Here is a 25580-nt window from a genome sequence, read left to right on the forward strand (position 1 = left end):
AGATATAATACATGTATATATAGCATATATATACACATATTTTTTTTTTTTTTACACAGATTTTTTTTTTACACTTTATTTTGGATTTTTCACTTGCAGGGAGACTGCCTGTCAGCACAGACAGTCCCCCTGCAGGCAGACACATGGACACCTATTGCGGTCATGTGATCGAGTGATCACATGGCCGTGGGGTCCTGATCTGCCGAAGGGGGACTGCCTGGGCAGACAGGCAACCCCCCTGGACCGGGTGGAGCACTGATCGCCGCCGTGGGACCGACGGCGATCAGGTAAGTAGCCCAAAACCGTTATGACGGTTCAGGACCGTCAGCGGTCCAAACGCACGTTTTACCGCTGACGGTCCTGAACCGTCAGCGGTCGTTAAGGGGTTAATACTAGATTTATATAATTTTAAAGATTTTAAATATTCCAGTTTAAGGTCGGCATTGTAATCTTTTCTCCACCGTTTTTCAGCTGCTGGTTAGTGCTGTGACGAGGATTTTAGCTGAGCCTGACGGGCAGTTCCGGGTTTATCCCGCCATCTTCCTTGGCCTCCAAGCCACGCCCCCGAGCATGATTTATTTACTTAAAGCTACATATTCCTTCTGCTGTCTTTATCACGCTGCTTTTTTGGCCTTATACTTGAGAGATTCTTTAACTTTTTGGAGCACACAGTAAATAAACATTTTGGTTTAGGAAGGCAACACCATTAGTGATGATGTCACTTCCGCTTTTGCAACATATGGAATACTCCCCATTGACTGCTTCCAAATTAAGTGATATGTACCTAATATTAGAATTAATTGATTTCTACGCAATTTGTCCACATGTGTTTGACCTTTTGTTAATGGTTTTCCCTATAACTGTTTGATATGTACACCATGCTTAATAAAGGCTGCAGCAAAGAACCAAAATTTTGTTTGCTCTTTAAGTGTCATCTATCTATCTTTCTTTCTTTCTACTGAAGTTCAGCATTTCGGTTCTGCCAGCCCGGCCTGGTTGCACCTTAGGTGACTGTATTTTTGTTGTGCGCGTCTTCCTCCTGCATTTGATTGTGCTGAGATAATGCAGACTGGCAGATTTCTATAATATTATTCTAAGGCATTGATCAACGTTGGTCCAAACTATCATATCCGCTCAGGTTCCAACTAAAATTAATTGGTAAGGAATAAATTGCTCTGTGGCCCAAATACCAGGCCCACAGGACTCAGGGCATGTCATAAATCAGAATCCCTCTGTTTGCTATGAACAAAGCTGCATGTGAAACTGAATTAATTTACCTTCTCCTGAGCAGTCTGGGAAGAATAATCATTAATCACTACATGCATGATTTTCGAAGATAGGGGTGACCAGTTAATATACATTTAAGTGTCTAACCCCCCTCTCCCCTCTTTGAATTTTACAGGGACATCTCCACATAGCACAGGTGCCGCAAGGAGAACAGGTACAGATCACACAGGACAGCGAAGTAAGTTTTCTTTGAGTTTGTACTTTGGCCAATGAATGATGGTTTGATCCTATGTACATGTTTGATTCTAACTGTCTGAAAAGTCATACAAGTTTCCATGCTTTTAGCATAGAAGGGGTTGGCAAGATCTGCAGCTTTGTGTCTTAGTAGTCCTAAATGGCACAGAATGGCATATTAGCAGTTGGCCTTGCTGTATGTAGACAGGAACAAATGTCAGTTATTCCATTTTATTAAGTCAACTACTAAGCTATAGGGCAGGGGTAGGCAACCTTTGTCACTCCATATGTTGTGAACTACATCTCCATTGATGCATTGCCAACATTATGGGTGTAAGAGCATTATGGGAGATGTTGTCCACAACATCTGGAGTGCCGAAGGTTGCCTACCCTTGACCTATGGCTACAGTGGCTGGAAATCTTGGACATCAGAGATTTCATTCATGGCCGTACAGATTCAAGGTCTCTCTTAGATACCGTCGTTAAGTGCTGGTGTCTTTTATACCAATACATACAACATCTGTGAAATCGTTACTAGATGTAAGAATGAATATAATTTATTTCCTGGTAAAAAAAATATTTTTGTGGGAGATATACTGCATAGTTCTCATAATATGACTATATCTTAAACTCATAGAGCGAGTAGTTACATTACTTGTGATACCCTGACAGCTACTCTTCTCTGTGTTTAATGAATGGAAACAAATGTAAAATTTCTCATTAGGAGTCCGCAAAGCCTTATGATACACCAGGACAATTTATTTGCGGTTCCCAAGGTCCCATCACACGTGCTCCTTTTATCGAATTAGCATTGGGTGCGAATTGTATCCCTTTAGCTTGAATTTTAATGGTTTTATTAACGTTTGAGCGCTTACAATCTGGCAGCTGTTATCACATGGTCTTTATAGAATAACCCTACATTCTGGCCCCATCACATGCACTCACCACCTACATTATACTCTAACCATTATAACCTGCTATGTTCTTTCTTTTTGCTCACATTGGCCGAAAAAAAGTGATGACATTGCAGGAAAACAAAATATTTCAGCTTTCTGTGGTTTTTCAAACCTGTTTCACACCAGCCACTTGCAATTGGTTCCCATCGTTTTCCTAATATAGTCCAACGACTTTAGAATTATATGTACATTCAAGGTTAATGATCTGCTCTTTTCCCAATTGAATTTGCAGAGCGAGCAAACAATGAAACAGAAGGTGTTACATAGCTAAGCGAGTTTATTTCCCCTCCCCCAGAAATCTAACATATATATTGCTTGCTGGCAGTTTTTAACCCACAGCTCCAACCAGAAACAGCTACTTGCAGACTCGCCCATGAGAGTCTGATAGGCACAATAGCTTGTGTTTAACTTGGAAACCAATTTGGAGCATTGGTACCATTGGGGAAATAAAACCCTCCGCCAAAAACAAGTGCAAACCAGACTATCTATTTAGACAGTTAAGGATAATCATTAGCATTCAGTGGAAAGGGCGGAGAGTGATCTTGTTGAAAGGCAGACAAATCTCACAATGTTCTGTCGAATTCCATGTAGGTGTTCTCACAACAATCAACCATTTTGCCAATATGAATAGAAAATATATTAAGAAGAAAAAAAAAATCAGAAGAATTTTCAAAGTCCGCAAGTGCTAAGCTGGCTACTCAGTATGCTGATTTTTTTATGCTTCTTGAACACAGAAGCACACATAGGGTGCATGTATGGGTAACAAATCACTATTCCTAACACTCCTTGTTTTGTGGTATTGGTTAGTGGACTTCCGGAAGAACACTGTAATAATTGGTTTGACATTTTGAAGTTTAAAAAAGGAGTTTGCTTGACTTAAAATAAACGTCTGGTTAAATCCAATGCTGCACATTCATTGATTTTTTTTGTTTTTTTATTTTCTAGGGAAATTTGCAGATTCATCAAGTCCATGTGGGTCAAGATGGACAGGTAACCTTTGATATTTGTTCTTAAGTGGAAATATGTTTTTTGTTTTTTTTTCCTTCAGAATAATTATTTTCCTGCTTTCAATTCCGTCTGGTCTTACTTGTTAGGATCTTTTGGTCTTCCTATATAGAGATCAAAAATACCCACCCAGCGTTGGCTACTGCACAGATAATTCATCATACTGGACAAGAACACATAGGCTTAGTTGGTTAATGCTCCAACTGCAATAACTATGCAAACTGCAGATTCTTCATGAGCCTCTGTCAATGTAATGTGTGCTAAAATTTGGCCGATATTAACATCTGTTAATCAGCTTGTGACTGGCTGAATTCTTAATCAGTTTGGGTCACCTTATAGAGAAAAGAGCAATATAAACATAGATTATTATCTGTGCAATCATCCTGAGAATGTAACAGCATTCTTTGTAAATCTCCAATGGTCACATTAATCATTGGCTTTTAGCAGTTCTGATCCTTTCTTTGTGAAATGCTGCCGGTTCAGGTAAGATTAGCTGATTCGGCATGGGGCAAGGCCAAATGTTTATTTTGCAGTTTTGCTTTTTCTTTTCTATTGAGGTTTCAATCCCTGGTAGTTGCATCAACTTGAATTTTGGTCTTGCTGTTTTTGGCAACAGCGTCCGTGGAATGGCGAGCTGCACTGCCAGAAGAGTCCATACTTTGTACACATGGATTGTATTAGGTCCCTATGTGTTATGTTACGCTACTTGAAACTGTAAAAATGATTAGACTTCTTTAGATTAATACAACCAAATACAAAAAAAATGTTCTAATGTTCTTGGTTGCTTAGTTCACGGAGCAGTTGAGATTTTAAACGTTATTTTTCCTAGTCTGGTTGAAATAGTACATTTACAGATATCTGGTTTAAAGTATATGTGTTTCCCAAGCTTTGTCCTACGTGCCCTTGGGCTGCAATTCCCATTATTGTGTTCTGGCCGATGTCTGATTTTGGCATGTCTTCCCACATTTGGAACTTAGGGTCTATGGGCAATTCCATAGATGCCAATTCATAATTTTTAATTAGTGATACTTCATCTTCCTAGGGACTCATTTAAAGTTGTTAGGGCATGGCCAAGGCATGCGATGCAAATTAACCTTAATTTCTTATTATCCCCATAACATAACATAAAAATCTCCAAGCAAGATGAGTTATTTTTGAAGTTATGTGTACATAAATTCTCAGGTAGTCCTTTCATGAACAGTACAGATTATAGGGAAATATAGGTAATTATGTTTAATGGACTTGTTTTCATTTTCACATTGTCTTGTAGTAGCAGAAGAGGCAAGCTTTGGATTTTGACAACCTGCTTTTGTCTAACTGCTCAAACAGTTTAATGAAAACAGTGGGACTGCAAGTAAAAGCTGCTTGCACCATAACCACTACAAATAGCTACATTTATTGTCCATAGCGTGTCCCTTTAAATATTGTTTTACTGTTTAAGGGAGTCATTTAGGGAGATCTACAAAATACATCTCTGACCTTGCACATCATGACCAAGTCCCAGTATGGGCCTGTCCAGTAATTATGACAATTTAAAATAGTACCGGCTCTTAACTGTGTTCAGAAAGATACAAGGGGTCTAAAAGTTGGCAAAGTGTATATCTAAGTTGTCTGCCAGTAGATTTTCCTGTACAAACTGCTGTCACTGCATATCTCTGAGAATGCTCAGCCAAAAGGGTGAATGTGTTTTGAGTTGTTTTTTGTTTGTTTTTTGTATCCTCTCGCTTTTTAAATATTGAACTGATGGCAGAGTTAGAATGTCAAACTGAGACTCATTATATTTTAGGAGTTTATTTATGACTGTCACTAGCTTTAGTTTCAAAGGGTGACTCACCAAGTTTTAAAAAAACAAAAAAAACACGGAGGGGTTGACTTACTAAGTGGCTATGTGGTCTGGAGAGCTCGACATCCAGCTACCGCAATACTCGCTTTGTGGCCACGCACAGAAGCCGCCCGGCACCAGAAGATGAGGTCCAGTATCTAACAATAAAATGAGCTATTTTCATATTAGATTGCATATAATAAACACATGGAAAAACCCCATCATATATCAATGTCTACAATAAAAAGAGGCCAACCCTATGTAGAGCATCCAGAGACACAAGCGTGTACTTTATTTTTTAGGGCAGAAAATAAAATAGGGTTCAAGATGCCGTCATTGGGCCTTATCTATGGGCCTTGTTGCAGCCATGATATGCATTTGAAAGTCATGAACTCACTTGATGGGGTCTTTGATTTGTACGCAGACAGCAAATCCATTATTTTTTACCAAACATGACTTCTGTTGTATTTAAAGAGAAACAGTCACTTTTATAGAAATTATACCAATTCAACAAAACATTGAAAATCATATTTAACTTGCTGTGTGATATTCTGTTTCTTTTAAATGTATGTTAAAGATTCATTAATTGGTAAAACAATCCAGCGCCGTCAGAAGAAATAGCGAGATATACCAAGAGACGTCTTTGTCTTAGTATTTTACCTCCACTTGAAAAAAAAAACTGAGCAGAAAAAAAGGCAGAAAAATACCAGAAGGCAGAAAAAAAAACCCTTGTCAAGTTTGGTCATTTTCCCCAGCCATCACTAGTGACGGCAATAAGAAAAACGACTCCTGTCTTTGAAAAGCTCCCTGACTAGCAGGATCCTCCACATACTTCAGTGTTTGTGAGAGTACAACACTGACATGGCTACTGGCACATAAAGCACCAGTAATCGAAGAGGGACAGCGGGTGACCATGGCAGCGGGACAGGTTCCCCTCGTGGCCATTGGTCACCGAAAAAAGAGCAGTCATTGGCAGGGGTCTTTGAAAATTATGCTAAGACTCTAGACCAGGGGTAGGCAACTTTCGGCACTCCAGCTGTTGAGGACTACATCCCCCATAATGCTCGCACAGCCACAATGCTGGCAAAGCATCATGGGAGGTGTAGTCCAAAACATCTGGAGTGCCGAAGATTGCCTATGCCTGCTCTAGACAGTGACAGAGCCGATTTACGGAAAATAAACAGAAAATAAACTGATTTAAATATAGTGAAACGCTCATGAAAAATCAAATTTTCCAATAAAATACACAGTGTGTTTCTACATGTTGGTGTGACCTCTTTTTTTTTTTTTATTATTATAATTTTTTTTTAATATATTTATGCTCAGCTCAGGAGTGTGAGAGGGCAATCGTATATGGTACAAAAATAGTATATAAAGACAAATAAGAGCATAAACATTGTATAACATATAATGTCCTGCGAATTTAGCCTACGAGCTGAGGGTTTTAGTGTAACGTCTTTTAAATAGATAATAATGAATAAAATAGTCACAACACATGCTTTTGCTATTGTTTGCTTGGAAACACCATTTTGTATAATTTATGTCAAGAGATACAGAGGACTAAATATTTTTAGGGACATTATGTGGAAGACCTTGGGCTGTTTGAAGCATGCAGTGAGACTTGATAAATGTGCGTCTACGGATTCCCTGTAAGGGAAACTGTGGGAGTTTTAAAAATAGCAACCTGTGTTAGACGATTTCACTGATCCCATTATGTGCAGTGAGCTTTGATCTCAAAAACTAAAACCACAAAACTTGCTGTTGTTTTAAACCCGGCAGTGTGTGTCCATGCAGTGCTCAATAGCTTTTCCAGCAAAAACCAAAAGACAAAAAAAGTAACACAATTCTAGTGAAATACAGATATCTAATATGACCACAACGGAAAGTTAGGCTTCTGCATTTGTTTTAGATTGCTGTCCTCATTGTTTGTCATCATTGTTTCTCTTTGAAAAGAGCATTTAGCAGTGTGTCCCGTGTTTGTATATGTATTTAGCTGTATGGAGCTGTATTGCACTTGGCTGATGTGCTTCTAGTGTGATCTTGTTCCAAATATAAAGAGCTGGGGTGAAATGTGTAAAACGAACCAGTGGGTCAAAGACTTACACATGGAGCAAGTCAGTAAGGAAGCCATTGATACTGATACCATTGTTTGCCGTTATTGCTGCAGTTTCAGAACTCAGCCCAATCATTCTGTTTTGTAAAATCTTATTTCTGTTTAGCAAATTCTAAGGCAGACCTCACCAATGGGCCGGTCTGGCAGTATCCCCACTGGAGAAGAACTAGAAAACACTCTATTCCTGGACTGCTGGGATGCTTTGAGGAATGGGTTAGGAACCATTGCTGTAATGTGTACCATACATGATACCTTAGAGAGAGATCAGAGAAGGGCTACTAAACTGGTTCATGTATTACAGGATAAATCTTACCAGGAAAGGTTAAAGGATCTTAACATGTATAGCTTGGAGGAAAGACCAGACAGGGGGGATATGATAGAAACATTTAAATACATAAAGGGAATCCACACAGTAAAGGAGGAGACTATATTTAAAAGAAGAAAAACTACCACAACAAGAGGACATAGTCTTAAATTAGAGGGTCAAAGGTTTTCAAATAATATCAGGAAGTATTACTTTACTGAGAGGGTAGTGGATGCATGGAATAGCCTTCCAGCTTAAGTGGTAGAGGTTAACACAGTAAAGGAGTGTAAGCATGCTTGGGATAGGCATAAGGCTATCCTAACTATAAGCTAAGGCCAGGGACTAATGAAAGTATTTAGAAAATTGGGCAGTCTAGATGGGCCAAATGGTTCTTATCTGCCGTCACATTCTATGTTTCTATGTTTACATTATCGTAATGGCCGCAAAAATCTATTGCTGAGATTTTACAGCAATTGTATTTACCTGAGCGTAAGCGGAAGTATCGTTTTGTTATACTGCTGTAACATATCGATTGTCAGGGCCAACTGTAGGGCCCCAAAACATCTATAAAATTGCTTTCTCAGGAACAGGAGAGTTAATGTAACAGCCCAAAATGTAACTCCCACTAATTTCAGATTGTTGTAGATTAATGGATTGAATTATTTGTGTGGCATCGCTCAGCATACAGTATGGATGTGATTTGAACAGTTCTGTTTGGTGAATAAACAGGTCGTATCGTGTAGATGGTTATATAGTAATTTTGTACTTTGCCTTAATTCCCAGAATAATGTGTGTGTTTGAATATCTTCCCCAGCTGTTTATTCAAACATTTGTTTTAGAGTTTTTGTTTTTTCCCAGAATGATTTTTTTCTCTATCAGACTTTGCAAATAAAATTAACAATACTTGTTTAATTATTAGGCACCCATGAACGTTAGAATGGGATGGCATCATGCATATTTTACATCCTGTAGGAAATGTACATTGTAACTATTTGTTTGATCACATTGTTATTGGTTTGCTGCACCCAGAACGAACAGGACAGCTTTGAGCCGAATGCGAGTGCTCCACGAGAAGTTCTCGTCATTCTTACTCATCCTGACCAGTAGAGGGCAGCAGAAGGTAGATAGAAATGCACAGTGCTGTGTGTATTGTGGTTCGGTGTGCCTTTTGCTGTCACACTGCAAGGATCATTCTTGATTAAGTAATACATTTGCATCACATTCCTGTCCCTTCCTCAATAATTGTTTCATGATTAAAGATTTGTTTTGCAACTTTTCAACCTCTGCAACTTAAAATTCAAATGAAAACAAATATCCCACAATAAACAGCACATTCCTCTCATACCAGCAATAAGCTGCAAGTGTCACAATGTGACAGCTGGTCTACATGTTCCCAAATCCTTCCTTTAAACGTTGCGCACAGTGCGATAGGATTACGTGCAGCTTGTCTCCTAATTGCTGCCGCAGGACGATACAGTTTAGAATGTGGGGATGGTGACGCAGAGTCAGACGTGACCCTATGCCTGCACATCACATGATTTCGCTGTGTGTAGATTTTCTACATTACAGATTGGAGACAGGGGCTAGTAATACTTTACAGTCAATTGGGAGAGAGGGGGTTTGTTTTCTGCCCCAATTAAATTCCCTTATTGTATTGAACTTCACGCACAGACTTGTAGGTACATGCATACTGTGGGTATATAATATGTATGTGTTTATACAGCCATCATATTTTCTCTTGTTTCTATATAATCTCCATGTTTACACACACACATTATGAGGTGAGGCAGTCTGTTTTCTGGCACGGTCTCAAATGTACTGATTTTATATCAAAGTAAAGCTGATTTCTATTATTTTGAAATGCTCTCTATACAGAAGATTTCTTTTACAACATTCCTAGAATACAATGTAGGATATACAAGAGAGCCCTTGTTATTAAACCGTATTGGCTATTCATGTTATATGCTCATTACTAGTTTATTGTGCAGCTTCTACTATGTGCAGATGCAAATTACGGTTAGTGATTAGACAAAAGTATAGACAAAATCAATTGGCTGCCCTTTTCTTTAAATATTGCAGTTATATATCTCTAATTGGGACTTCAGTGTTGCGGAAGCTCGATGCTGATCCCTCTGCTCATTCATTGGCTGAGAGTGTCAGATGCCAATGAGCCCAATTCTGTGCATAGGAATATGCGCAGAATTGACCATAGCCAGCCCAGCACTATTTTTCCAAGTTGGCTAATGATGTCCCCGTGATGCTGCCAGAGGTGGAATGACATTGTCAGTAGCAGAGGGGTTAAACTCTGTATGTGCAGCATTTTAAATGAAAACTTTCCACTTAAAGGCTCTAGGCACCATAACCACTGTAAATCGCATGGGTCATGGGTGATCATGGGTGTTTGTTGTAAACCTTTACATGGTGTTTGTAGTAACCACACAATTCAAAAATAGCCTGAATTTAGAAGCCAACTATTAAACGCGGTACACTCTCATTCACTGCCTCCTATTGACTCTGTAGGACAGATCCATCTATTTCTCATTAACAATAGTCAAAAAGGATTATGGTTCAGCCAAAAAAAAGTAGGAAATTACCCTCTGTTGATTTGTGTTCAGTGTGCACTTTCCCCTTTAATTCCTCAAACCCGGCACTTCTTGGACAGCTGCTGAGTCGCACTGAAAGGGCAGTTTTTATAATTCAGCACATCTGCTCTGAATAATCAACAGAAGGGGAAACAAACAGGATTGTTAGAAAGGGGGGGGGGAGAAAATGAAAAGGTAAACATCTTACAGCTGGTTATCCAAGTCCTTTACCTTTGTTTTGAGAAAGGGAAAAAGATCATTTTGGATAATTTATAACTTGATTGTATTTTTTGTTATGGTTTGTGGAAATCTTCCAGAGTTAATCACTGTAAGCATTAAATGCTTATGTAGAATGGGAAAACAAAATCCTAATCCCTGTGTCAGTCAGAGCAACGCGTTTCACAAACCATGTGTGCTGTTGCACAGCCCATACAGTATATAACTGCTTATAAAGGACCCTGGGGCGTCTGTAAGGCATTTTGAATTTTTTGTTGCTATGTTTATAAAACGCTATTGGCAAGTCTGAACATTTTTATGAGGACGGGACGGAGGAAGAACTTTAGAATTCCTAGAAAACTGTTTCTTAAAAAAAAAAAATATATATATATATATATATATTTTAAATCTGATTCTACAATGAATCGCTTATTGTTTAAAGATGATTGAAAATGGATTTGGATTTAAGTCTGAAGTTGAGTTTGATGGTTTGTTCACTAAACGGTCATCTGTCCAACGATGACAGCAGGTTTGCAAAATGTATGCCGAAGCGGCTGGGTTGTAAGCTGTGAGTTATAGCTCACTGTTGAGCAGATTATTTTCCTCTTTCCAAAATTATTTATTTATTAAATGAATAATTATTTAAAAACAAACATATTTATCCCCTCTTCCCTGGCATTAATTTGCATGGAGGGGGGCATGCTGATCTCTAGTGAACCAGTTTACTGGGAATCTGGTCGGTGCCTGCACTGGGTATCAGTAACTGTCTCATGAGCTCAGGCACAGTATCAGAGCTTTCCTGTGGTAATCTGTAGCAATGTTCTGATTGGCCGGAACTCGGAAGACAGCTACATTTATCATGTGTGCGATATGTTGTCTGTCTGCCATATTTGTAATGGGTGTATTGACTGTGTCTGATATGTGTTTATTGAGCGTGTGTAATGGATATTAAATTCAGATAAAAATATGTATGTAGGCCCATGTGTGAATGCAGGGGTGCATTTTTGCAGAGTAACATGCACACAGTCCAGGCACATAGTTACAAGCACATAGACACTCACCGTTACAAGTATATACCCACACACAGTTACAGACACATAGTCACACACACCGTTACAGGCAGTCACACACATGTACAGGCAGACAATCACACACATGTACAGGCAGCCACATGCACAGGTAAATGTAGCCACACAGACACACACAAATATTTTAGGTAGTCAGTCATTCACACTGGTACCGGCAGTCACACAGTCACAGGCAGACAAGTGGTACATACACAGTTACATTCATAAAAACAGAGTTAAAGACAGTTGTTCAGACTGCTGCCACACAGCTACAGGCAGACAGACAAACAGTCACAGACAGTCACAGGCAGACAGGCGCACACACAGTTACAGAACGTTGCATCTTTTCATTATAGGCTGGAGGGGGGAACAGGTGCACTGTTAAAGTAGATGGAGGATTAGGGTCACTGTGGCAAATGGGGAGCAGGAGCACTGTAGCCGTAGATCGGGGGAACAGGGGCACTGTAGCAATAGATTGGTGCGCAATGGCACTATAGCAGTAGGCCACATGGCGCCCTGTGAAACCGCACGGCTCGCATACCCCAAAGGCCGGCCCTGCACAGTATCACTTTTGGTGCAGCACCAACAAGTATTTATTTGGGAGAAAAAAATGTATTTGCAGTAGTTTAGAAACACTAAGCTTTTTCTGTAGGGCAGGTGGTAAACCCAAAAATCTAAGGAAAAATGAGTGTCTCTTTAATTCTGTAATAGATTTCAGTTCTGCAGGGCCCCGTCCTCTTTATTGGTAGCTGTTTGGAGAAGTTTACTTGAGAGCCACCAGGCATGTCAAAAAGTCGGGCTTGTTTGAAATCTGCCCTGTTGCAGTAGGTTTTTCACCTGCCTAGTGTCCATTATGAATACGTTTCAGGAAATTCCATTTAGGGACCATCATTGGCCGATGCACAGCTGCTTCTTGCCCCTGCCAAATATATAAGTGTATAAAGTTATCTTTTTCTCACCCCCAATAGCACTCGTGACTACCTGAAGGCTGATTAAGAAAAGGGAATTTACTCAAATATATAAATAATATATATATATAAAGCCAGGGGTGACACGGGGAGCGGGACATTTCTGACATGGAGCATTGTGCTGCCTATCCCTAGTTATTTTATTAACACCCACTTCACGTAGCCACCATCATATTCCAAGTGCTCAGTCACTCTACAGCTGAAACAAACACCTGAAACACTCAACACACTATTATGCTTGAAATGTATTTTGCCGCTTAATAATCCCTACAGTGGCTAGTAAAAAGTTGTGAAGCTTTAAACTGCAGGATTGGGGCTACGACTCTAAAGACAGCTCTGATCTCAATCTTTATTTATCTGTAATAATTGGTGATTCTGTTAACATGTCAGCTACATTTGGCTCCATACTTCCAGTGCCACTGAATCCTATGTCAGAAAATATCTGATAAAATATTTTACCCCCTGCGGTTCAATGTCGGCTTTTCCCTGGAGTGTACCACCAATCCTCCTTGCTGGGTGCTGCGAATGTGCGCAGTGCGCACAGTCTGGGAGGTCCTGGCATAGAGGATTAGCGGTACCATGAGAAAACACATTTCTACTGTACTTTTCTATGAGGGACTGTCTGTTCCCAATGAGCAATGTTTAAAATCATAAACAAAATACAATCATACCAGGACTTCTGATTGTTGCTTCAATAATCTTCTAGTAAATACCAAAAAAGCTTCAATACATAAAAAAAAAAAAAAAAAAAATATATATATATACATAAAATGCAAGTGGTTTGTGTCTAACTGAATGCCATGCTCAGAGGTGAAGTTTTGGGTGTACATGGGATGGCAACTAAAGGTCCTGGGACTGGGGAAGCAGACCGGAGCACAAGCTGTAATGAAATCTCACTCTATGGATTGCGTTTCTCACATTTATTGTCGGTGATCTGGTTCCTCTAACATTTAGTGCTTGTGAACCGTGTGGTTTCCAACAAAGAAATTGAGATAGCACGATTATATTTCTTCTCCGTTTGTTTGTGTGTACCTACACACCCAGGCAAAAACTATTGAGATGAACACACATGAATACGTCAAAGAACCTAGCCCTCTCAGGACTTCGCATCAGTTCTCTTTTATCTCTCTGTGTACCTCTCAAACTAGTTAAATAGTTCTTGATTTATATTGCAAAGGACTTGATAAATAGTACCTTTGAAAACTTTGTCTTTAAAATTAATTATAAGAATTTTTAAAATGTTACTACATTTTTATACACGTGACCACGTACACACAAAAACTCATAATTTGTGTGTTTATGTTTTATGTGTTTTTGCTCTTGACAGAGCCTCCCGTGGAAGTTGATGGATTGATAAAATAAATGTTTACTTTTGAGCTGATCATTTGTTTTTATGTTAATATGACTACTTGGAAAGTAGCAATCTAATGATACAATCTTTACATTTTAAAAAAAAAATTACAGTTTTCCTTTGAAACTAAATACTGGATCCCATGCGTACTATATGCAGTAATAACATATTATTAATTTTTGCATATGTTGCAAGCGGCTTTAGGCATTTACTCTCTCACTATTGAAGCCGTTACATTCAATGGGACGAACAAGCCAGTATTGTTTCTGTTCATTTCTACCAAAGGAACTTTGTGGACATAGAAGAGCAGGGAACGTATAATTCAGGAGCCATAAATACGACTTCTGTTTCCTCTGAACAGCTGGCACTCCAGACATACAGAGAAATAAACATTTATCCTGATCCCTCTATAGCTACAACGAAATGAGAAATACAAATACAGCTATTATTGCTACCTAATGTTTAGCACCAAGGTAATATATGTGTATTCTTTATGACTGTATTTAAACACCCCCCTCCCCCATTCTGTGTGTTGACCAGGGCTAGCCATTAAGGTATATATGCAGCTTTTGCATAACTGCAACTCCCAATATGCTTTACTAGCCTTTTGACTCGCAAAGCATAAGGATATTCATAGTTCTTCAGTAGTTGTAGAGATGCACAATGTGGCAACCCCTTGTGTGCACAGAAATCCACCAAATCCCTTTAGAAAAATAACTACTCATCCATGTAGGACAGTTACAGGCAAAATAATATATCTCAAGGGCCACTACCTGGTTTAAGATGTTGATATGGTATAAGCAACAGCGGAAACATCTCCGGACCAACTATAAATGGATATGCTATTGCAATGATAATATGATTGAGAGATTAACCCCTTAAGGACCAAACTTCTGGAATAAAAGGGAATCATGACATGTCACACATGTCATGTGTCCTTAAGGGGTTAAAGGAGATTAAATCTATAGTGATAAAAACACCATCTAGCCCTCCCAACTCTTCCTCGTCCCCCTAAATACAGGGAGTGCAGAATTATTAGGCAAGTTGTATTTTTGAGGATTAATTTTATTATTGAACAACAACCATGTTCTCAATGAACCCAAAAAACTCATTAATATCAAAGCTGAATATTTTTGGAAGTAGTTTTTAGTTTGTTTTTAGTTATAGCTATTTTAGGGGGATATCTGTGTGTGCAGGTGACTATTACTGTGCATAATTATTAGGCAACTTAACAAAAAACAAATATATACCCATTTCAATTATTTATTTTTACCAGTGAAACCGATATAACATCTCAACATTCACAAATATACATTTCTGACATTCAAAAACATAACAAAAACAAATCAGTGACCAATATAGCCACCTTTCTTTGCAAGGACACTCAAAAGCCTGCCATCCATGGATTCTGTCAGTGTTTTGATCTGTTCACCATCAACATTGCGTGCAGCAGCAACCACAGCCTCCCAGACACTGTTCAGAGAGGTGTACTGTTTTCCCTCCTTGTAAATCTCACATTTGATGATGGACCACAGGTTCTCAATGGGGTTCAGATCAGGTGAACAAGGAGGCCATGTCATTAGATTTTCTTCTTTTATACCCTTTCTTGCCAGCCACGGTGTGGAGTACTTGGACGCGTGTGATGGAGCATTGTCCTGCATGAAAATAATGTTTCCTGAAGGATGCAGACTTCTTCCTGTACCACTGCTTGAAGAAGGTGTCTTCCAGAAACTGGCAGTAAGACTGGGAGTTGAGCTTGACTCCATCCTCAACCCGAAAAGGCCCCACAAGCTCATCTTTGATGATACCAGCCCAAACCAGTACTCCACCTCCACCTTGCTGGCGTCTGAGTCGGACTGGAGCTCTCTGCCCTTTACCAATCCATCCATCTGGCCCATCAAGACTCACTCTCATTTCATCAGTCCATAAAACCTTAGAAAAATCAGTCTTGAGATATTTCTTGGCCCAGTCTTGACGTTTCAGCTTGTTTGTGTGTCTTGTTCAGTGGTGGTCGTCTTTCAGCCTTTCTTACCTTGGCCATGTCTCTGAGTATTGCACACCTTGTGCTTTTGGGCACTCCAGTGATGTTGCAGCTCTGAAATATGGCCAAACTGGTGGCAAGTGGCATCTTGGCAGCTGCACGCTTGACTTTTCTCAGTTCATGGGCAGTTATTTTGCGCCTTGGTTTCTCCACATGCTTCTTGCGACCCTGTTGACTATTTTGAATGAAACGCTTGATTGTTCGATGATCACGCTTCAGAAGCTTTGCAATTTTAAGAGTGCTGCATCCCTCTGCAAGATATCTCACTATTTTTGACTTTTCTGAGCCTGTCAAGTCCTTCTTTTGACCCATTTTGCCAAAGGAAAGGAAGTTGCCTAATAATTATGCACACCTGATATAGGGTGTTGATGTCATTAGACCACACCCCTTCTCATTACAGAGATGCACATCACCTAATATGCTTAATTGGTAGTAGGCTTTCGAGCCTATACAGCTTGGAGTAAGACAACATGCATAAAGAGGATGATGTGGTCAAAATACTCATTTGCCTAATAATTCTGCACTCCCTGTATAGTAAAAACTTACTTTTATTCCAGACTGCTGCTGATGGTTCTGCCCCTGATCTGTCTGCTTGGCTGACATCATCAGATGTGTTGAGCAAAAGCCAATCACAATGCTTTCATATAGAAGAGCATTATTTTGTCTGAGACTGTCAAGGAGGCAGATCAGGGGCAGAGCCAGCACAAGCCAAACACAGCCATGGCCAATCCGCATCTCCTTCTTGAATCAATACATGTCTATGAGAAAAGTTCAGTGTCTCCATGCAGAGGGTGGAGACACTGAATGGCAGTCACACTGTGCAGCACTGCCCCAGGAAGCACATCTAGTTGCCATATGAGGAGTGGCTGGTGGAGTAATCACTTGGCTGTAATGTAAACATTTCATTTTCTCTGAACATACAGTGTTTACTGCAAAAAGCCTAAAGGTAATAATTATACTCACATAACAAATACAATATGCTGTAGTTGTTCTGGTGACTATAGTGTCTCTTTAAAGTAGAACCTACCAAACAGACTGTATAATTCAGGAGTGGATATACATTCTTTTAGGTTTCAGCCTTTCTACATCACTGCGGGAGTTACTTTAGTTATCTAAATGGTTTATGGTTTGGTTAATTCACAGTATAATAGAATACATTCTTTTACTGTATACAGTATAACAGGATACTGTTATACAGCATAGTTGTGTGCAATGTTATAGGTTTTACTTTTGTTTAATATAATCACAAGTGATTTGATCCTTTGATCCATTGTATAACTTCCTGTAAGTATGTTCAAGTTCTTCTGTTACATTGTTTGGATGTTCCTGGTGGAACCCTGTGGATCTGAGTGGATGCTAGTTCATAGAATTAAGGCCTTCATATATTACAAGTAGCAAATTCTCCTCATTGCCTTTATTCCAAGAATTCATACAGATTTATCCCCCAGACAAAGGTGTGTACAGCATTATTTTATACAAAAAAGATACCAACACCGACATAAGATACTGCTAGGCCATCCTTCCTTACATATCCCACCAATTGATCAATACAAAGATTAGCACATTTAGTATAGTATTAATAGGGGGGAAAAATGAATACTTCTTACTTCTAACCCCGTCAAACCAGATCTCTATTTGTACCGATCTCTACTTAGTTGCTTGTCAAATCAGGGGTAGTAAATATCTAAGCATATGAGGGGCCCCGTCTTATGGAATATTTGTACCATACAAGTTTCTCCTCTCATCTTTTACCAAACAGCCTTTTTATCAGCCCATTATTTTAGCTCCAGACTCCTGCTCTATCAGGTCCATCTTTGATGATGGATCCTGGTTTTAGTTTTTCTAAAGTGCTGGGACATTTTACAGCAACTTAAACTCTATGCATGTGGCCCTCAGTCTCAAAAAACACAGTATAAAGTTGTAAGGGTCAAAAGAATGCAGCAAACGTATAAACGGAATGTGTAATAAATCTATTCAGCTAATATTATGACTCCATGTTAGCTACCTAAGCCCATTCTGAGAACATGCACGTCACATGAGCACAGTAAGTTCTCATCATCATGATAACACTTGGGGCCTTGAATGATTTAGAGCTATAGATAGACGTACATATAAATATTTAATGAGCATTACAATTAGATTTAGCACAGCACGTTCGTTTTCACATGTGGCTGAACTTTTCCCCTTTAAATGTGAACTTCATCTGTGATGGGATGTTTATGTTTAGAATATCCCCGAAAAAATCTCTATCAATTAAAAGAGCAAGCACTGTCAGTGTCTAAGCAAACCGCCAAGCTTTGCAGAGCTTCTCCGGTACTACAATGGGATATTTATGAAAACCATAAGTTTCTAAAAGAGTGCTTAATAATATATCTCCCTGCAAATTAAAATGAGAAGAAAAATAACCCATGTCAGCAAGTGGTGCTGACTTAAGGCAGAGTTTTTGGTACATGCATTCCATGAATATGATGAGATCTGGTTAAAGAAAAACAAATCGGTCTATATGAAAAGCTACAGATAAAACGAATCCCAGCTCTCGTCTTGTATCAACTGCTTCGAGGCATGTTGACAGTTGTAGCCAAGTGACTGCTTGCTAAGGAAATGATTGAGCTTGTGGATTACAGTTCATTTCTTTTGTTCATTTATCTGAGGTGGATTATTTCTGTAGTGATGGTTACTGTAATTGCAGGTTTGGGGTTTTCATCAGCAGTCTTAAAGTAATTTCATGACCCCGACACTAAATGTTTAAAAGGCATCTTTGTGAGCCTAGGTAGAGAGAGACAACCTTGTGTTGTTCAGCTGCTATGGACTAACACCCAGGATGAATTGCTTCTTCTGGGAGTGCATCTTAAAACATTGTCTTGATTACCGGTACCTAAAATCTTTTGTTCTTTCCCGGAGCACAAATTCCCGTTGGTGACTCATAACATAACATTTGTGTTCCAAAAAAGAAATGTCAACTAATTTGTGTTTTACATCCAAATGTCATAAAATAACATTACGTTTTTTTTGTTTTTTTTTATATTCTTTATTTGTTCACTGACAGATATTTGCAATTTGACATAGCATTTCTGTATGTGGCTTACGCAGAAGCCATGCATTCCATTGTGCATTATTATGCCGTAGAGGGCTTGCGCAGAAGCCAGCTGTGCAGGTATGAATATTCGTTATCTGTCAGGTTTTTATTTTTGGGGGGATAGGGTACAGAATGAGAAACAGGGGGTAAACATTTATAATTTAGTTGTTACAGTGTAGGCTTGTGCTGGTTATGTTATATTATACATCAATGCGTCTGGTTACATCTTTCGTTCTTAAGTGCTTTTTTGTTTATTCTTGTTTCTATTGTTTCCTCATTTATCCAGCGTGGTTATTCTGTGGTCTAATGGTTGGGGTGGGGTACAGAAAAAAAGAGGGGAAGGTGGTAGGGTGCCCTATTGCAGTGTCTTTTCTTGGTATTTCAGGCTGTGGGTTGTCTTGGTCGGTTTTGTGTCTGGTTTGTTGTGTGCTTTGTAGTCCTGATTGGGTATGGGTAGGGTGGTCAGGTTTTGGGGTTATTCCTTTTGTCGGTCCTCTTGTCTCCCCTGAGTCTTTGCTGTGTGTTTAGATCATTACTTTATTCATGTGATTGCCTGTGATAGTTGGGGTGTTATAAGATCATGCTTTATGTCGTTTTGCGTCCTGTGGTATGGCTCTTGTTGTTCCGTTCGGGGTTAATCTGTGGGTGTCTGTTCCCAAAGTGTTCTGTATGTTCCTTTCTAATGTATTCGTTTTCCCTCTCTGTTGTTGCAGTGGTGAGTTTGTCAGATTCAGTGTTCGGGTTTTTGGGTGTCTTGTGTGATTTATAGGTTTCTATTGTGTGGTATCGCTGTTGTTGGTTTGATTGGTTGTCTTATTCATTGGGGAGTGTGTTGTGAGATGTTACTTGTGTGTGAGTTGTATCGGGGTGTGTTCTGGTTCTGACTGATGAGGTGTTTGAGCTAGTGGGTGGGGGGGTTGGAGGTATTGGGTCGGTGTGGCGTTTGCGGTTAGTGTGGCTTAGTTTTGTCTCAGTGTGTGTTTTTGTTCCTTTGTTTTGTTAGGGTAGCGTTGGGAATTCGTAGAACCATGAGTCCCATATTTAATTAAAGTTTTTGGTCGTGTCGTGGACCAATGCGGACATTTCGTCCATCTTTATAGCGTATTTTATTTTATTTTTGGTGTGTCTGGGCTGCCCCATTTTTCCGCTATTGCTCTCCTTGCGGCCAATGCGATTTTAGCTATTAGTTTGTTTTGGGCTCTTGGTGTGTTTGCTAAGGGTTTGGACAGGAGCCATATCCATGGGTTTAGTGGTACATCTGTATGTAGGATCTGGGATACCATGGCTGCTATCTGGCGCCATAGCTGTGATGTGTGGGTGCACTCCCACCACATATGGAGATATGTGCCCTTGTTTCTACAGCCCTTCCAGCATAAGTCGTTGTCTGACCTGCCCATCTGTTTAAGTTTTAGGGGGGTGAGGTACCACCGCATGAGCGTCTTGTAGGCTTGCTCTTTGTGGTTAACGCAAATTGAAATGGTGGCTGTAGCTTCCCATATTTCAGCCCAGTCAGACGGGTCCTCCGCTGGTCCTATATCCCTCTCCCAGGCCGATTCATATGTGAGTGCTCCGTCTTTTATATGTTGTATTATGTGTGAATAGAACGCTGATATTTGGCCTTTTAGTGTTGGGGTTTGTAGGCATTGTTTCTCGAAAGAAGTCAGTGCTTTGGTTCCTGCCTGTTTAATTGCTGGTGTTCAAGAAGCTCCTGATTTGCAAATGACGGAAAATGTCGAAAGTGCGAAATGGTGTGTTTTGTGGGAGGTCTGGGAATGGGATCGGTCGGTGGTCTTTGTTGAAGTGGTATAGCTGTGTTAAGTCATTTTCTTCAAAGCGTTTGAAATCTTTAGGTGTCATTCCCGGTGGGAATTGTGTGTTCCGAAGTAGTGGGGTTAGTGGTGAGGGTTGTGTTGTTAGGGTTGCGGGGGATGTCTGGGGGATGGAGGGTCTTGCTGACTTTGGTAGCCAGATATATAGGGAGGGAAATAACATAACTGTTTAATTACAATCTTTTTATGGTTTGAATTGGAATTCATATCAAGGATGCCTCTTTTTGTAAATGTGTATTTTATTATTGACTGTATTGTGCATTAGGAATTGTGTCCTGCTTACATTTCCTGGCCAAGCACCTTGACATAATAAATAGCCAACCTGTGTGGTCACGGCTAACAGCAGTAGTTCTTAAGCTGGTCCTCAGAAATCTCCAGTGATCCTGATTCTCTAGTTTTAACAGTTCCAGTGAAACACTGGCTTTAGGCTGGCTTACAGTACTGGTCTCTTCAACAGTGACACATAATGTGAATTCAATCTCCAGATTAACGTGTGGTCAGTACAATTCTGCAATTTTTGTAACACAGTATTATTGTAGAAGGTCTACTGGTACTTACTTCTTGAAGACTGTCGTTCGCTCTTCCTTTACTGAGGAGAGTGAGTTGATCATTGTCTATTGTGTGAGGGATAAAGAGGTATTAATACTTGAGTTTCTGTTTGATTCCCATTCCTCGTTTCTATGGTGTGAACGGGTAGGTGATTCTCCTGACCAATAGTAGCGTTTCTCAGGTCGGATGTATTTCTGCCAGCTGGTCTTCAGATTCTGGAATGTATATCATATGAAATGGCCTGTGTCATGTCGAGCTTGCTTTGTATGATATATGGGTTCACACCTCTTTGCTGTATTTGCTAGTTCTACTGCTGACAGATTTTTGTAATACAACCAGATTATTTTCAAACGAGCCTCCGGTTGCAATGTATTGTATAAAGCATATTACAGACAGCCTGGGGAGGAAAACGAAATAGAAGTAAAGTCATAATCTCTTAGGGATAAACTCTGCAATTTGAAACACGTTGAACAAATGGAGCCAGTTGCCCACATAGACCTCTGGGCATCAAAAATGTTAAAACATCCCTCATCCAAAGCATTCACGGACCTGTCAGCATTAATAGCAGTGCTGAACAGCTCCTATATTCCATCCCCCTCCAGTTTCCGCTTCTGTTTTGCTGATTCTGTTCTGTAGGGGAAATTTGTACCTGCGATCAGCTTAAAGAGCCGTTCGGCTCTCATCCCTCTTCTTCTTCACCCACTGATGAAACAACACATCAGTTAGAACCCCAGCAGATCTGGGAGAAACATAAACCATCTCGAGGTTGTCAAGCAAATGTCCTTGTATCTTTCGTCGAGATGACAGCACTTGCATTGAAGCCAAAAATTTATTGCCACTGGTTGACGATGAATATCTGTACACACATTATGCATTTAATTAATTGCTGCTTCTGTGTAATAACATACAATGATTTAGTATTACAATGCCGGCAGTAGTCTGTCTTCCTGCTGCTTTGTTTTAGCTTTTTGTATTAAAGGTAGCTGTCCAGACATAGTGGAGGTAAATCTCCCAAGAAGCTACTTCTGACCACCCCTCCATTGCATATGGACAACTGTTTGTCTCGGGTATTCCCACTCCTTATAATAAATATATAGATTTATATTTGTATGTGTGTTTGAATCTGTAAAGCTTAGATCACCACTTTTGTCCCTTCCCTATAACACAAACTTCTTCTAAATGACTGAGTAGTTTGTGTCTATCTCTGGCTACTCTTGCTGTTGAGTTGTTGGACGTCAAACCAAGGCAATTTGGAGTATATGCAGTGGATCAGTTTAGATGTTCCCGCTAAGCAGACTGACCATACTTCACGCAGTCTTATTATTTGTGAACAAATAATGGTTCTTTCCACAGCCTCATGGAAAGAACCAGATACACTAACTTTGTCATCTCTACTTTCTCTTCTATTTTTTTTTTTGTCATTTTTAAATAATAATATAATGGTTTTCTGAGATGTTTTTGTTTTTATATATTTTTATAAATAATCTTTTTCTTTTAAAATCTATCTATCCCTCTTATCTTCTCTCTCTCTCTCTCTCTCTCTCTCTCTCTCTCTCTCTATATATATATATATATATATATATATATATATATATATATATATCAGTATCGGTATGGATCAGTATTGCTTCAGACCTGAGGAAGAGAGGAAAACTCTCAAAAGCTTTTTTTTTTTTAATATTATGTTAGTCCAATAAAAAAGGTATCACTGCAATACTCTGGTATTTTGGCATCTTGCCTACTGGACTAATACTGCTAATCCAATCTACACTATATATATATATATATATATATATATATATATATATATATATCGCTTTATCTCACATTACAAAAACCTACAAGTGGTTGGAAAAGGCAGGAGTAAAAGACACACTGAGGCACTAATCCTAGCAGCACCAGATCAATAGAAGAGGAGGTCTACCACACCAGGCAAGACGCAAGGTGCAGGCTGAGACAATCCAGGACATAGTAGCATGATGCAAGATGTTAGCAGGGACATCTGGACTGGACATGCCTAACTCCAGATGGAAGATACCGCAAAGGGTAGTTCAGAATGTAGTACTGGCCAGTCTACCTGCCATTGTGGTGGTAGACAAGGAACAGAAGACTGCAGTGGTGTTTGATGTTGCAATATGAGAAGATGGACAAATACAAAGGATGGAAAGAAGAGCTAGAAAGGATGTGGAAAGTGAAGGCAGTTGTAGTCCCAGTTGTGATATGAGCACTCAGGGCTGTGACCCCCAAGTTGGAGGAGTGGCTTTAGCAAATTCCAGGTGGGACATCTGAGATCGCTGTCCTAAAGAGTACGGTTCTATATGCAGCTAAGAAACTACGCAGAACCCTCAGACTCCCAGGTCTCTGTTAGAGGACCCGAGAATGAGGAATATATACTCTGTTTTCATATATCTTGTCTAACCTGGTGTGCCCTATTGTTTCGGCCCATGGGCAATTGCCAATTGTGGGAAATAGAAACTAACATGGAGTACTGGTAGATTTAATGATACAGTGGTCAAGTTACATAGCTAAAACCTGCGTATGTACAAAACACCATTTAAAAAATAAAATGTTTTAACGTTTTTACAGAATTTACTGTCTAGTTTTTTTAAATCGGGGATTTCTTTATTATTTTTTCTAAAGAAAATGTTGCAGTACCATAATAGCTCATAGCTAGGTAACTTTTTAACCATAGAAATTGTCATACTTGTGTTTTGTGATATACCCCTTAATGCCTTCCTTAGCACTAGATTTGGGCAGTGGTCTTGTTTAAGTTGTGGTGTAATCACCTGAGATTTGTGCTCTGTTAATGTAGTACCCTCCACAGAGCCGCAATCAGCGTCACTGTACATTCCTTTCTTCGGGAAGATGTGAATGTAACTGACTAACGAGTATTTTATGCTGTAGAATGAGAGAGGATTATACAGCCTTGATTAAAGGACCCTGGGAAGTTCTCTGTGGGCAGCATATGATTACATTGTCTTTCACTCCTTGAATTTCAGTGGGTTCCCTGTCAGACAAGCATGTTTTTGTACGTTGGCAACAGAGATAGCTATCACGTTGTAATTATAGTGCTCCTCTTACCTAAAACACTTTAACTGAAGAACAAAAGTCTACAATCACAGGGGCAGTGCCGAGGAGAGTTACAGAAAATCATTCCTTCGAGTGATGCTCATTATCCTCATTATACGCAGACAGTTTCTGTAAATTAATGCAGCCACAGCACCGCATATATAATATATGCAGAGAGTCTGGGACGTGATTATGTGCATATTTGTGCTTTTATTATCTATTTAGCAGGAATAGTAGTGTAAACAGTGTTCATGGTTTATGCTGGTGGGCTTTCCAACCCTTGTATTCCAAATGCTTTTGGATAAGGATAACCAAAACCTTTCTCCCCTCATCATTTGGCAAATCTCCTAACCTTTCAACAGCTGACATTAAGTCATTGAAGTTCTCCAATATACCAACAACAAACACGTTTTGTGTTGGGAAGATATGATTAGCAAATCAAAATATTGAGAAAGCAATTAAGTTGTAAGGGTAACCTCCTCAAAAATTCGAAACAAATCATGGAATGAATTGACTCACCTTGTGAACTTGCCATTTGGACTCAGACAGGTAAATCATTCAATATTTTACATTTTGGACAAATGTGGGAATATTTTTATTATAGTGCCCCAAACCTTCTCTAACTGCCACCTACAGGCAATGCTTTCATGCCACCACTGCGTGGTGCCTTTACACCATAGACTGAGCACGAATGGTTAAATTATTGGACACTGGATGTGTTTGCTTTTGTGACAGCGATGGAAATAATACCCAGGATCTGTCTTCTCACACAATGAATGTCCTGTGCCGAGCTGGTGACTCACTGCTTGCACCACAGAACAGCGGACGGACTGAGGTCTGAGTTTCCACATGTGACATCACAGTATGGACATGTCTTACATACCAGAAAGATGTTGTCTTTACACAAAACCATTGAGAAAAATAAATGAAAACAAAGCAGGAATGAAAGATTCCACTGGTTGGCAGTGCCCATCGTCCTCAGCTAACCACGCCACCCACGCGCCTACTGCTAAATAGAATGCAGCTGTGTGGACATAAAGGAGCCAACACCAGAGAAAGACTTCTAACTGGCCAGCTGCTTGTCTTATTCCACGCTCTACTATTTATGCCTTCATTCAGAATCAAACAGCCCGGAATGCATGGGTCCAGTTACCTTCAATAGGGGATTGTG

General features: G+C 39.6%; 1 protein-coding gene across 2 annotated transcripts in view; it reads left to right on the forward strand.

The window, feature by feature from the left end:
- Nucleotides 1-25580, forward strand: part of BANP (BTG3 associated nuclear protein) — a 375637-nt gene that overhangs the window by 247235 nt on the left and 102822 nt on the right. For both annotated transcript variants that reach the window (XM_063437623.1, XM_063437624.1), the window contains exons 10-11: nt 1403-1465; nt 3363-3407. In XM_063437623.1, coding sequence (XP_063293693.1) covers nt 1403-1465; nt 3363-3407 — 108 coding nt within the window. The remainder of the gene's footprint in view (nt 1-1402; nt 1466-3362; nt 3408-25580) is intronic.

Source organism: Pelobates fuscus, chromosome 12, assembly GCF_036172605.1.
Source record: "Pelobates fuscus isolate aPelFus1 chromosome 12, aPelFus1.pri, whole genome shotgun sequence".
Classification (NCBI taxonomy): domain Eukaryota; kingdom Metazoa; phylum Chordata; class Amphibia; order Anura; family Pelobatidae; genus Pelobates; species Pelobates fuscus.